This window comes from Sus scrofa, chromosome 1 (genome assembly GCF_054392235.1).
Source record: "Sus scrofa isolate SSC_HxYL_T2T_F1_AM1 chromosome 1, Sscrofa_HxYL_maternal_Yorkshire_Landrace_v2.0, whole genome shotgun sequence".
Lineage (NCBI taxonomy): Eukaryota > Metazoa > Chordata > Mammalia > Artiodactyla > Suidae > Sus > Sus scrofa.
This window is the reverse complement of record NC_139383.1, coordinates 207,046,469-207,060,891: the sequence shown is the minus strand read 5'-3', so window position 1 is coordinate 207,060,891 and position 14,423 is coordinate 207,046,469. Positions and strand designations below refer to the sequence as shown.

The 14,423-nt window shown below is 36.1% G+C and overlaps 1 protein-coding gene across 6 annotated transcripts in view; it reads right to left on the bottom strand.

The window, feature by feature from the left end:
• The window catches only part of CAAP1 (caspase activity and apoptosis inhibitor 1), a 44,297-nt gene extending 29,883 nt beyond the window's left edge, over window positions 1–14,414 (bottom strand). For all 6 annotated transcript variants that reach the window (XR_014820564.1, XR_014820563.1, XR_014820574.1 and 3 more), the window contains exons 1-4: window positions 14,000–14,414; window positions 8,258–8,458; window positions 7,361–7,445; window positions 6,364–6,439 (exon numbers count right to left, since the gene is read on the bottom strand). Coding sequence is in view for 2 of the 6 variants with exons in the window: in XM_021062724.2 (XP_020918383.1) it covers window positions 6,364–6,439; window positions 7,361–7,445; window positions 8,258–8,458; window positions 14,000–14,305 (668 nt within the window). In the remaining 4 variants the exon portion in view is untranslated. The remainder of the gene's footprint in view (window positions 1–6,363; window positions 6,440–7,360; window positions 7,446–8,257; window positions 8,459–13,999) is intronic.
• Between the last annotated feature and the right edge of the window lie 9 nt (window positions 14,415–14,423).

Sequence of the window (14,423 nt, the reverse complement as noted above, 5' to 3'; positions counted from 1 at the left end):
CTCTGGAAAAATCTAATACATTTGCTTTTAGATGTTTCTGCCATAAGAGAGAAAACCTAGAATCTCTTGGGTGTTCTAGGTTTGTAATCTTATAGAGATACTTTTATTTCTTTTCCAAATATTTCAATTACGCCCTACCAGCCATCTTTTTTTTTCTTTCTTTCTTCCTTTTTTCTTTTGGTCTAACTGCATTTGCTTAAACCTCCAAAAAATACTGAAAATTAATGGTCCTGTTTTGATCCCTCATTTTTAACTCACAAGAGGGTAGTTAAGTTTGGTCAAATGGTCATTATCTTATTTAGGTAGTTATCTACCACATCTTTTCTAACTATAACTTATATTAGAAATGTCTGCTGAGTATTATCAAAGGTCTTCTTAGCATCTACTTATCTGACCATGTAATTTTTCTGCTTTACCTTTTGATATGAATTATGCCAACAGACTCTCAATTAAGTCTCCTATAAATTCCTGGAGTAAACCTTACTTGGCCAATACTATAATTATTAACTTGATACAATGCAGGATTCTATATGCTAATGTACTTATAATTTTTACATCTGTATTCACAAGTGAGAAGGCCTATAATCCCCAACATACTTTTTTGGCACCATTTCTAAAATGTGGGATGTTAAAGTCATGCAGAAATCATGAAGTAAATTGAAGATCTTTTCATCTTTTTCTAGGGCTGGGACTAATTTAAATAACACAGGTATAATCTGTTTGAAAATAATAACAGATGGCACTATTGAATGTTTTATTAGCTGTAAACACATTACATGTATTGACTCATGTAAGTAATAATTCAATTGTTCCTTAATTAGCCCCCAAAAAAGTTTACCTTATTTCCTTATCTTTACAAAAATCAAATTCATAAATTTAGGTTTATTTCTACTTTTTTGTTTTCTATTTCTTTAGTTTTCTTTTTTCTTATTTTTTTTTTTTTTTTTTTTTTGGCTATGCCCACATGGCATATGCAAGTTCCCAGGCCAAGGATCCAACCCATCCCACAGCAGTGACATTATGGATTGATTCTTAACTCACTGAGCCACTAGAGAATTCCTTTAGTTTTCATGTTTACCTCTGTTGTTTCATTTTTCCAATATTCTTTTAGTTTATTTATTTATTTAAAGTTTCTTTAAGATGTGAACTAAATTCCTGGGCTAGTCATTAAGCTTTTATCTCTCATATCTGAATCGTCTCTTTAAACTTAGCTTTGTAATGCTAATAATCAAATGGAACACATGAATTCTAACTGAATCTTGGATCAGAATCAATCAACAAATTAAGATAAATAAATACACTAAAATTTTTTAGTAGTTGGGGAAATTTTACATGGGTAATACATTAGATGATATTATTTGAACTACTGTTTATTTTCAAGAGTGATGATAGTATTGTGTCTATGTAGTAAAAAAAAACTTATTTTTAGGAAGTGCATACTGATCATTTAGGCATGAAATGTTATGACCTCTGCAACTTATTTTTGAATAGTTTATGAGCTGAACTGTCTCCCACAAAAAAAATTGATATGTGGAGACCTACCTGAGAATGACTATGTGGGAGATAGGGCCTTTAAAGAGTTAATTAAGTTAAAATGAGGCCATTATGGTGGGTCCTAATCCAATATGACTGGGGTCTTTATAAGAGGAGATTATGACACAGGGAGAGACACCAGGGGAACACACACACAGAAAGACAATGAAGTGAGGAGTTCCCGTGGTGGCGCAGTGGTTAACGAATCCGACTAGGAACCATGAGGTCGCGGGTTTGGTCCCTGCCCTTGCTCAGTGGGTTAACGATCTGGCGTTGCCGTGAGCTGTGGTGTAGGTTGCAGACGCGGCTCGGATCCCGCGTTGCTGTGGCTCTGGCGTAGGCCGGTGGCTACAGCTCCGATTCAACCCCTAGCCTGGGAACCTCCATATGCCGCGGGAGCGGCCCAAGAAATAGCAACAACAACAACAACAGCAAAAGAGGAAAAAAAAAAAAAAAAAAAGACAAAGAAAGACAATGAAGTGAAAAGGCAGCAAGAAGGTGGACATCTGCAAGTCAAGGAAAGAGGCCTCAGAACTGTGAGAAAATAAATTTCTGTTAAGACATCTAGTCTCTGGTATTCTGCCATGGCAACTGAGGCAACCTAGTTCAAATGGCTCTGTAGGGAAAAGGATAAATACAAGCAGAGGAAGAGCAAAAATGGCAAAAGGTTAATGTTATGGAATCTAAGTAGAGGATACATGGATGTTCATTAAATCATTCTTTCAACTTTTATGTAAGTTTGAAGTTTTCCCAAAAAGTCTGTGGAAAAAATTTCGCAGGGACATGTACACACACACACACACACACACACATCTATATTTGCTTGCTAGGGCTGCCATAAGAAAATACCAAAGACTGGCTGGCTTAAACGACAGAAGTGTATTTCTCATAGTTTTGGAAGGTAATAAGCAGAAGATCAAGGTACCTACAGGTTTGGTTTCTTCTGAGGTCTCTCATTGGTTCGCATATGGCTGCCTGCTGCCTGTGTCCTCAAAGGGCTTTTCTCTATGTGTGCCAGTCCCAGGTGTCTCAGTACTCAAATTTCCTCTTCTAAGGACACCAATCAGACTGGATTAATTTAATCGCCTCTTTAAAGATCTTATCTCCAAATGAGACTATATTCCAAGGTGCTAGGGCTTATGGACTACCAGAGCATGTATTTTGGAGGGACAAAACTCAGTTCATAACAAGCAAGGTCTTTTCTTGTTATCTTTATCCTTACAGTCTTAATTCTTCAAATAAAAAAATTTAATTCTAGCATTTCTACACTACTTCTCTAGCTATTTATTTTTCTTTGTCAGAATTTCTAGTATGTTCAGGATAGGCCTAAAACTGTCTTCCAGGTGACCATGAGTTATACGTAAGGACTTACACTTTTTATATGTGCTCTTTCTCTGTTATTTTGTGTATATTTACTCATGTTGATTTCTTAGGACAAAGATTTAATCCCTGGTCATAAATAATCTCTTTATCAGTCTGTCTTCTAAATTTAGGAGTTCAGAATTTTTTTGTTCCTGAAACTTTATTTGTGCTCTAACTGCATTTCTTTGAGAGTTTTCATTACTTTGCTCAAGCTTCCTTTCCTTGAGCAGCCAAGTTCTTTCCTATAATCTATCATTCCTGTGTTCCACAGAAGCTACCTGCTCAACTTAATTCAGTTTAGTTTTACTCTCTCAAACTACTGAATTGCTTTCTCATAACTGTTCCCTCAGCAACTAGACAGGTCTGACTACTGGCCTCCATTAAATAAATAAATAAATAAATAAAAGAGTAATGGAAAATATGAAAATCTTCAGCACTATGTACCAAATATATTAAACTTAACTCTCTGGTGAAGCACCAGAAGGAGATTTTTATGAGACGGCCCACCAGTTCCAGTTGAGTTCCCCTCTATACAGATTAACAGGACTAAATTGTCCCTCTAAACACAAGGCAGATAAAATGTAATACATTCTGAATGGATACAAAGGATTCAGCTGGCTGAGCCCTCTTAAGTAGCCTCTTAAGGCTTAGAGAAAAGGCAAATCAATGTCTTTACCCTGTGCCTCAGAAATGAAGTCCCCTATCTAATCTCTCCTGGATATCTACAGGAAACTGCAAACTTAAGATCCCGTTCTTTGGCTCCACCTGTTTCCACATTTGGGTTATTCTATTGCTCCAAAGATGAAGTACAGGAAAGAAAAGTCACATATCCCCACATTATCTCCCTTTCCCATCTCCACTGTTTCACATTGCAGTATATCTCCCCATTCACAACTAAGATTATTAATAACAAAATAGTAAAGAATAACAAACTAGTCATATCAGCTCATTTAATCCCAATAATCCTATGGAAGCAAGGATTACCCACATTTTACAAGTAAAGTGATTTTAGGGAAGTTTAAGTGTTTCAAAGCCAAGTTCATTTGCATAAATGCCTATAGTCTCTTCATAACTAACATTACCTCTTATTTTACTTTCATATTCATTTGTGTGACCTCAGGCACACAGATCTTTGTGGGCCTTACTTTTCCATCTGTAAAATGATGATGCCAATACCACCCACTTTACAAGGCTGTCATACAAAACCAATGAGTGAAGGAAAGCATATAAAATGATGAGAACAGTGTCTGGAAAACAATGTTTAGTAAGTGTTAGCTTTAGAATTATTATTTATTTGGCATCATGTAGCTTAGAAATTTCACCTTTTTAAAGTCAATATTCTCAAATAATTCAAAAGAATGTCAATGATTTGGTACTTATCAGGTTCACAAGTGGATACTTTGACAATTTTTGGTAATACTTGTGGATTATTCAACATGCTTATTGCAGCATTTACAAGCTAACATGACCTGTCATGTTCACATTGTAAATATGGGCTCTTCACAACAGTCACAGTGAATCTAATCACCATTTTTTCATTAACAAGGTAAAAATTTAAATACTACATTTTGGTGTAATTTTTTAAAAGAATTAAATTTCTAAACTAATTGGCTATCCATTAAATGGCTTTTAACAGTGTGAAAAAAAAAAGGAGCACTAGTGTTCAAGTGTGAAAAATAAGCTGGGAAAAATAAAGAGATTTACACAAAGGCAAAACAAATATAATCAAACAAAAGTTCAATTCAGGATCCTCTATAATAAGTAGCATCAAGAAGCAAAATTCCCGTTGTGGCTCAGTGGTTAACGAATCCGACTAGGAACCATGAGGTTGCAGGTTCGATCCCTGGCCTTGCTCAGTGAGTTAAGGATCCTCCACTGCCATGAGCTGTGGTGTAGGTTGCAGACGCGGCTCAGATCTTGAGTTGCTGTGGCTCTGGCATAGGCTGGTGGCTGCAGCTCCGATTCGACCCCTAGCCTGGGAACCTCCATATGCCGCAGGAGCAGCCTAAGAAATGGCAAAAAGACAAAAAAATAAAAAAGAAGCAAAACCAAAAAAAGCAGCAAAACGATTAATTAATTACTTTATTTATTTATTTATTTAGTCTTTTGTCTTTTTAGGGCCACACCCGCAGCACATGAAAGTTCCCAGGTTAGGGGTCTAATAGGAGCTATAGCTGCCGGCCTACGCCACAGCAATGCCAGATCCGAGCAGCATCTGCGACCTACACTACAGTTCACGGCAATGCCAGATCCTTAACCCACTGAGCTAGGCCAGGGATCGAACCCGTGACCTCACAGTTCCTAGTCAGATTGTCTCCACTGTGCCACGACAGAAACTCCCCAAAACGATTAATTTAAATAATTTAAGAAACTTAAAAGTACTAAACTGTGACGAGCCTTGTAAATGCTTAACCTAGCTAAATTCAGATTAGTAGTATTACATATAAATAATTTAAAGCTAAGTATTTTGAAGGAAAGCCAAGAGTAAGATTTTTTAGAAATGGGTACATTTTCTACTGTGTAGTTAAGTATAAATCACTCTGTGACACTCCTAGGCAAGATGTGTGATGACTAAAAATATACTGATTATGAGGCAGGAAAGCAATAAGTTCTTCAATGCAGTTCAAGTAGATTATTTGATGCTCTCTCTAGTTATAACATGAAATGGAATGGTCCTTTTTCAGTGATACCCAAGAGTATTCAATTAGAAATGAAAAAATACTCAACATTTCAGGTTAAAAATATGCTAGATATTTACACTACTGCCTCTGATTATCTGTTTTTATTTGTGGTAATGCCTATAGCCAGACTTTGCAAAGAGAAATACAAGTCAGTCTTTGGCAACTGCCAAAAAAAGTAACTGCTTTAGTCAAAAATCATCAATAGATGCTAAAATTAGTGGGTAAAAGTTTGATGAGCTGTGGCAGAGAAGAATAATCTAGAAAAAAAAAATTGCCATGTTGTTTCTTGATTAGTCAGCATCCCAAAACATTGGGCATTTTTTATCATCATAATAATCAAATTAAATATACCTATATAAAATGAACCACCCTACTATCTCACCTGTGAAACAAGGCTCTTAACACCAAACATTAAATAGGTATGTAAGATAATTCAGTGAGATAAAGTACTTTAAGCTATTAACAATGTTTGGCAGAGTAAGTAACTTAATAAATAGTGGGTATCACTAGTAGTGTATATATTCAAATTCCAAATAGCAGATATGATTGTGCTTCAGGCTGGTATTGCTGTTCTATATCTGAGTAAGAAAATCATCTTAATCCTGAAAGCAATTAACTCTTTCCTCACATATACCAAAATGACAAATCATTACAATAAACAAATCAATCCAACATTGTTGAATCATTTTATATAAATACAACACAGAAATACAATCACATTCTTGAGATAAATCACCAAAGGAATAACAAAGAAATTTTAAAATGAAAATGAAAGATTTTAACTTACTGACTAACTAACTCAGATCCCATCTTAGAACCATCGTCTGCCTCTTCTTCCATATCAGAGTCCACAGCATTGTCACCTTATGAATGACATAAATAACACTTTTTAAAAATTTGAAAGCATGCTTATAAAAAGTCAGAATGATTTAATCATTTTCCAAAAAAAGTTTCACCTATAAAAGTGATGTAGATTAAAGAATTTGATAGCTGTTCAAAAATGCCATTTTAACTGCTAATATTAAAATGCCTTATTATGTATTTCTCATTGCTTTCCCTTTATCTATTTTATAAACACATAAAATACATAACATGAATGTGTATACATATACTTACAGACTATACAAACATGTATATATTATTAACAGAGTTACAGATTCCATAAACCATTTCACATTTAAAAAAGACGTTATCTCTGGAAATTAAAGTCTCTAGTTTTTGTTCCTTCTCTTATGATGTTAATGCTACAATCCTTGTAAAGTTAAAAAAAAAGCTTAAAAATCCAAAAATTTACAGGTAATGTATCACAAAGAAGAGTCATACTTTGGGCAGACAGATAAATGTTGGCAACTGGCAAGAAATTCTTCTAACTCTGCATCTGGGTTTTATGAGAGCAGAAAGAGTATAAAACAAATAACTAAAAGCAATAAGAATAAAAAGCAAAAAATAAAAATTATTTTAAGAAAAATTTCTACCTCCTCAGTAGTTATTTTTTTTTTTACAGCATTTTGAGTAAACATTTTTTATTTCATTTTCTTATTGTGCACAAAGTTATGTTCTAACCTATACAGTTGATTTGGAAAAGCCATATACATACATCAAAAAGTCTATTCTTGAGATGCTATTCTGATATGTAAACTACATTTCTCTACAAATAGAAGTAAAAATACTCAATGATTACCCAACAATGAAATTAGTTAGGTTAGAAAAAGAATATCTCAGGATTTACTTATGTTAAATACAGTATTAATAAGTTATCAGAAGGTAGAAATATGCACTCTTACCCTCAAGAATCTTCAAGATTTTTTTTTCAGACAGGAGCTCTAACTGTTCCTGGCAGAGTTTTTTAATTTCTTCTATTGAACAGTTCTAAAGAAAATGACATTTTAAAGAATACATTTATATAATACAGCAACTATGTAAATTAAAAAACAGGAATCATTTTTAAAAAAGACTGCTTAGCTAAACCTTACAACAAAACAAAAGCCCCATAAAATTTTTCATGGGATGAAATCTGAAGAACTGTAAGTTAACATATAAACATAATTTACAGAGATCTGATGTAAATACATAAAGTCAGTTTATTATTAAAAAACAAACTAAAGTCAGGTACCCAAATGTTCTTAAGAGCAAACTAGGTTGGGTAATTCCTCCAAAGGCTTAAGTATTCAAGTACTGGCTCCATACACCTTAGACATAGACATTGCATTTAACTTGCTCAAGCCTTATCCACAACTGTAAAATTAGAATACCATGTATTTCCCTAAATAGTTTTCAGAAATAAACATATGAAAATTTATAAATTTTATGAAATATAAACTATTACCAATTATTATTGTGTATTATTACACAGTATGACATTATTTCTTAAAGTACCAGAAAGAATAATTATGCTTCTAATTTAGTTATTTAAATTGCTTGTATTTAAAAGAATTATTTCCAAAAGGTTAAAAAATTCCTTACCTAAATACAATAAATTGCCCCATTTCTTCTTGGAAAATTTTTAAATATACAAGGCCATGAATGGTTCTCCAAAATCCCTTTTCTTTGTACCTTTTTGAAGTAGCTTGTTTTAGTTGAAAATATCCAATTATAACTTCCACTAAGTAAAATGACTGCAAAGAAGGTTTTTGTATATTTCTGTATATGTGTATAGTATGATCATATATGTTATAAAGTACCTTTAACACATCAGGAAGCATCTTCTGTAACTTCTTCTCTCCTATGATACAGAAACACTGCTGAAGCATTTCCTTTTTGTCTGAGATATAGAAACTAACTGGTTTTAATGCCACAGTCAGGTCCAATCCACCTTCTTCAAGGTCACTGTGCTCTGCCAGGAATAACTCTTTATCAAGAGTTGGCAAAAGATATTTGGCTTCCTAAAATTAAGACATGAAGAGCCATTAAATAATAGAAATGTTTATAATGTCATACATTTTCATTTAGTAAAATTTTCATTAAACATTTCCAAATTCTTTTTGTTTTTGTCTTTTTAGGGCCACACCCTAGGCATATGGAGGTTCTCAGGCTAGGGGTCGAATTGGAGCTACAGCTGCCAGCCACAGCCACACCAGATCTGAGCCATGTCTGTGACCTACACCACAGCTCACAGCAACGCTGGATCTTTAACCCACTGAGTGAGGCCAGGGATCAAAACCACAACCTCATGGTTCCTAATCAGATTCATTTCCACCGAGCCACAACTGGAACTCCTTCAAATTCTTTATTTGCATAGATAATTTATTTAAAACCATAGGAAAGGCTACTTAATTGCTCGGTATTCTTTGACCTTACTTTACCTTACTTTCCACACTGTAATTAAATCAATAAATTGATTTTTAAAAAAGCAAAGCAATAATGCCTTGGGACACACAGATGGAAAATACACTCAATAATGAATGATTTCCTATAATTTTAGACTTCTGAAAAATAGGATATTCCTCCAACAGACCATTTATCCAAGAAATTTATGTATGCACTGTCATTAATAATTCATAAACAGAAATAGGATGGAGTTCCCGTTTTGGCTCAGTGGTGAAAAATCTAATATCCACGTGGATGGGGGTTCATTCCCTGGCCTAGCTCGGTGGGTTAGGGATTGAGTGTTGTCATGAGCTGTGGTGTAGAGAGCAGACATGGCTTGGATCTTGCATCACAGTGGCTGTGGTGTGGGCCACAGCTGCAGCTCCAATTTGACCCCTAACCTGGGAACCTCCATATGCCATGGGTGTGGCCCTCAAATGCAAAAAAAAAAAAAAAAAAAAAAGAAAAAAGAAATAGGATACCAGAAAAAATGTTACAAACCACAAATATTATATAAGTATCACTGCTTACCAGGAACTATTATCATTTTTTAAACTGTTATATATCTAATCATATTCAGGTAGGCAAGTAATTTAAGACAATCAATTTTACCTCTGATCTCCCAAATCTATGTAGTCTCTCAAAATCTACTGCTTTTATCCTGATCCAAGGTACCACTCACTCTTTTGCCTAGATTACTTCAAGAGACACTTAACTGGATTCCCTGTATCTAATCTGAGGTCTCTCCAATGTTTTGTATACTGTTACCAGAATGGATTTTATAAAATATACATATTATATATATAACCATTCAATGAATTCCAACTGTTCTTAGGGTGATACAGCCTATCAGGTCCTTCATGCTAATTGTGTTCCACACACAATGACCTCATTTCAACTACTCACACATAAGGTGTTCTCCCTTCATCTCATTCAGGCAGGGCTTTCATATACACTGTTCTGCCTAGGAGAGTCTTTCCACCCCACTTCCCCTACCACACTAAAACTCCCAAGATTAACAAACTCAGATATCAATTTAAAAGTCATTTCTTCAGGAAAATCTTCCCTAACTATATAGTTCAAATAAGTTTCCCTAACTATATAGTTCAATTTAAAAGTCATTTCTTCAGGAAAATCTTCCCTAACTATATAGTCAAATATATATATATGTATTTTTTTTCTTGTCTTTTTGCCTTTTCTAGAGCCACTCCTGCAGCACATGAAGGTTTCCAGGCTAGGAGTCTAATCGGAACTGTAGCCGCCGGCCTACGCAAGAACCACAGCAATGCGGGATCCGAGCCACGTCTGTGTCCTACACCACAGCTCACGGCAACGCCAGATCCTCAACCCTCTGAGCAAGGCCAGGGATCAAACCCGAAACCTCATGGCTCCTAGTCGGATTCGTTAACCATTGTGCCACGACGGAAACTTCAGTTTCCTTTTTATATTTTTTAATGCAATAGTTTTAAAAAGCTGTTTAAAAACAGGCTAATTTTAAAGAATACTGTAATATTTACACTGAAAAAGGTTAGTGAAGATGTAGAGGAAACAGAACTCTCATATGCTACTAGTAGGAATATAAAATGGTACAGATGTTTTGGAAAACAGTTTGGCAGTTCCTTAAAAAGTTACTATGACTCAGTAATTTCATTCCTAGATACATTTCCAAAAGAAATGTAACCGTAATGTCCTCTCCACACAAAAACTTGTACACAAATGTTCACAGCAGCATTATACATAATAGCCAAAAGGAAGAAATAATTCAAACGTCCATCATATGATAAATAAAAAACTCAAATATGGTATTAGCCATATAATGAAATATTATTCAACTATAAAAAGGAATGAGGTACTGATATGTGCACAATATGGGCAGACTCTGAAATAAGATTATGCTGGGTGAAAGAAGCCAGTCCCCAAAAAAATCACATATTATGATTCCATTGAGAACAGGGAAATCTCCAAGTCTGTAGAGACAAAGTAGATTAGTGATTGCCTAGGGATGGAATGGGGAGGGAGTAGTACAGATGACTGTTAAAAGTTATACATAGGGCTTCTTTAGGGGAATTATTTTAAAATTGACTATGGTGATGTTTGCACTACTCTATGAATGTACTCAAAAGCAGTGAATTGTATACCTAAAAAGAGGGAATTGCATGATATGTGAATTACATCCCTATAATAGGAAATAATAGGGAATGCAACACGCAACAGATATAATGGAATTCTGAGATATTACCTGTATGTCTAACGCATAATGATTTCTTTTATCCTTCACAAATACACTTACTTCTCATTAGAAGAAGGGTTTAGTTCTGTATGCAAATGCTTACAAAATAGTTAGCATTACTGGTCTCCCCATCATAATAAGGAATACTAAAGATATGAAAGTATTTAAGATAAGAATGATGATATCAAAAATTGAATCTAGAAAGGGTAGAAAAACAGAGCTATAACTATCAAGAGATTTGAAAAAAAAAAAGATGGGGGTGGGGGTTAAGATTTAAAAAAAAAAAAAAGTACCCCTAAACAAACCCACCAGACCTAAACAGCTGTATGTTCCACTGGTCAAGTTCTGGAAAATCCTGGGAAAAAAGAAACACACCAAAATAAAACGGGGGGGGGGGGGGGAAACAACAAAGCTTTCCAACTCAATCAATGAGGCTAACACAACCTTGATACCAAAACCAGACAGAATAACTACAAAAATAAAAACCATAAACTTAAGAACATAGACACAACAGTAAAAATACTTAATTTCAATCAAGTACAATAACCAAATCAATAAGTCAAGTAACATCTATTCCAAGACTGCATACAAGAACAGTTCAATGAGTTAATTTATCAATAAAATTACATCATATTAAAGAAGGAAAACCATGTGATCCTCTCAGCAGAATGCAATGAAATCATCTGATAAAGCGCTACACCTCTGCAAACCAAGAATTTAAAAAAATGTCAACTTGATCAAAGGTTATCTTTCATTACCTATGGCAAATATACTTATTGGCAGAAAATCAGAACTGTTCCCACTATAAAAATGGGGAAAGAATGCCTACTATCAATTTCTGTGTTCAACACTACACTTAGATAATGTAAAAGAACAAAAACTAAGAAATATTAGGGCTGAAAAAGAAGAAACAAAACTCAATGTTAGTACATATTTTTCCTGAGTCATTTTTAAGCTAATAATTAATACTGTGGCCAAATACAAAAAATACATAAAAATAAGTGGCCTTCTATATTTCACAATTACCATTTTAAAGAGGTAATGTTTAGGGAGTTCCTGTCGTGGTTCAGCGGAAATGAACCCAACTAGTATCCATGAGGATGCCAGTCTGATCTCTGGCCTCGGTCAGTGGGCTAACCGATCAGGCATTGGCACTGCCATGAACTGTGGTGTAGGTTGCAGACAGGACTCGGATCTGGCATTGCTGTGGCTGTGGTGCAGCTCCAATTCAGCTCGCAGCCTGGGAACTTCCATAGGCTCAAGGTGAGGCTCTAAAAAAACCAAAAAGAAAAAAAAAAAAAGACGTAATGTTTAAAAGTATAAGAAGTAGGAGTTCCTGTTGTGGTGCAGTGGCAGCAAATCTGACCGGTATCCATGAGGATGTGGGTTCGATACCTGGCCTTGCTCAGTGGGTCATAGATCCCGAGTCACTGTGGCTGCAGTGTAGGCCAGCAGCTTTAGCTCCAATTCAATCCCTAGTCTGGGAACTTCCATATGCCACAGGTGCGGCCCTAAAAAGCAAACAATAAAAATTTAAAAAATAAAACTATACGAAGAAAATGCAAAATAGTTTTATACCCTTCAACCGTTTCTAAAAACACACACAAAATCCAGAAGGCAAAGAAAAATAGTATTTGTCTTGACCACAAAAAAACCAAAATCTTCAATACACCCTAAACAAAGTTATGGTAACATTCGCAATATACCTTACACAAAAGATTAAAACCAAGACTTTTCATAGAAAGATTCAGAACTTTTAGTAAAAAGTTAAATATACCAGAAAGACAAAAGGATAGAGGATGTGCAGACACAATTTACATAACAAAACAAATGAAAAATAAAAACAATAAGATGCCAGAGTTCCCTGGTGCCTCAGTGGGTTAAAGATCCAGCAGTTGTCCCTGCTCTGGCTCCAGTGCCTGCTGTATGTGGGTTTATCCCTGGCCCCTTAACTTCCATATGGGTGGGAGGTGGGGATGGAGGGCAAAAAAAAAAAAAAAAAGCATGAACTTTGTCCCAGCAATTTCACTTCTGACGGTCTATCCTAAAGTAATTCTTGCACAAGGCTGTTCATGTTCATATTATTTCTGTAAGGCAAGAAAACTGGAAATATTCATCAATAAAAATGAAATGGAGTATCATGCAGTCAATAAAAACTAAGGTACCGCATATAGAAAGACCCCGATCCCAACAATGCTGTGACATTAGTCAATTCAAGAGAGGGAGTATCACAATACAACTTATGTGTAGGAACTTAAACACATATCTGACAAGAGTTAACGAAGAGACTGCGTATCAAACTATTAACAGGGAGGCTGAAAGAGAAATTTCCACGCTTTTCCCTTTATTTCTGTGCTGTATATATTTAAATTGTGTATTCATGCATTTGTTCTATATTATAAGCAAACTTTTTTTAAAAAGGGTAATATCTTGCCAGGTCGATGGCCCATAAAGAACATGGCTTTCATAATCAGATACTGGTTTCAGATGTAAGCGTTATTAACAAATTGTAACTTTGAGTAAACTTCCTAAAACCTCTTTGGGTCTCAATTTTCTCAACTTGTAATGTGGAAGAAGAGAGAAATAAAGCGCAGCTCGCAAGAACCTTGAAAGGACCTGACTCACACTTTTCAGGGAGACAATGAATGAAAGGGGGCAAAAGCAGTATGAAGTTGATGATCAAACCCAGAAACTTTAAGTTCAAGACGTAGTAGTGTGAAGTTCATCAGAACTTAGGAACATGAATTTCAAACACGAACCACATGGGACCCCTTAGGATCGCAGCAGTTAACAGTAAGGTAAGGCGGGCTCCGCATCCAGCCGCCACATTCGTCGCCCGCCTTCTTCCGAAGAAAACGCAGGAGCTTCGAGAAGGGCGCTCACGCACCTGCTGCAGGGAGCCCGAAACACTGGAAGATGAGTCAGTGCTCCTCCGCTTCCGACGCTCGCTGCGCTCCACGCCGCTGCCACCCCAGCAGCTACCACCGCTCCCAGTGCCGGTGACACTTCCACTGAAGCTGGTGTTCCCACAGCAGGTGACGCTCCCGCAGCCGCTTGCGCTACCGCAGCCGCTGGTGCTTCCACTGCCGCTGCCGGCGACGGCGGGGACAAGTTCTGGCGCCGCAAGCGCCGCCGCAGCCTCCTGACCGCTTCGTTTGCGCCGCTTTTCCCGGGAAGACTTCTTCCCCGTCATGATTCCTCTGCTGCAATCATCCAGGGGAAGCCCACAGTCTACGGAACCACCGAAAATCTGCAGCAGCAAGCAGAGTAAGCGCTGGCGTCGCAGCTATGGCGTCACTTCCGGCCGAGTC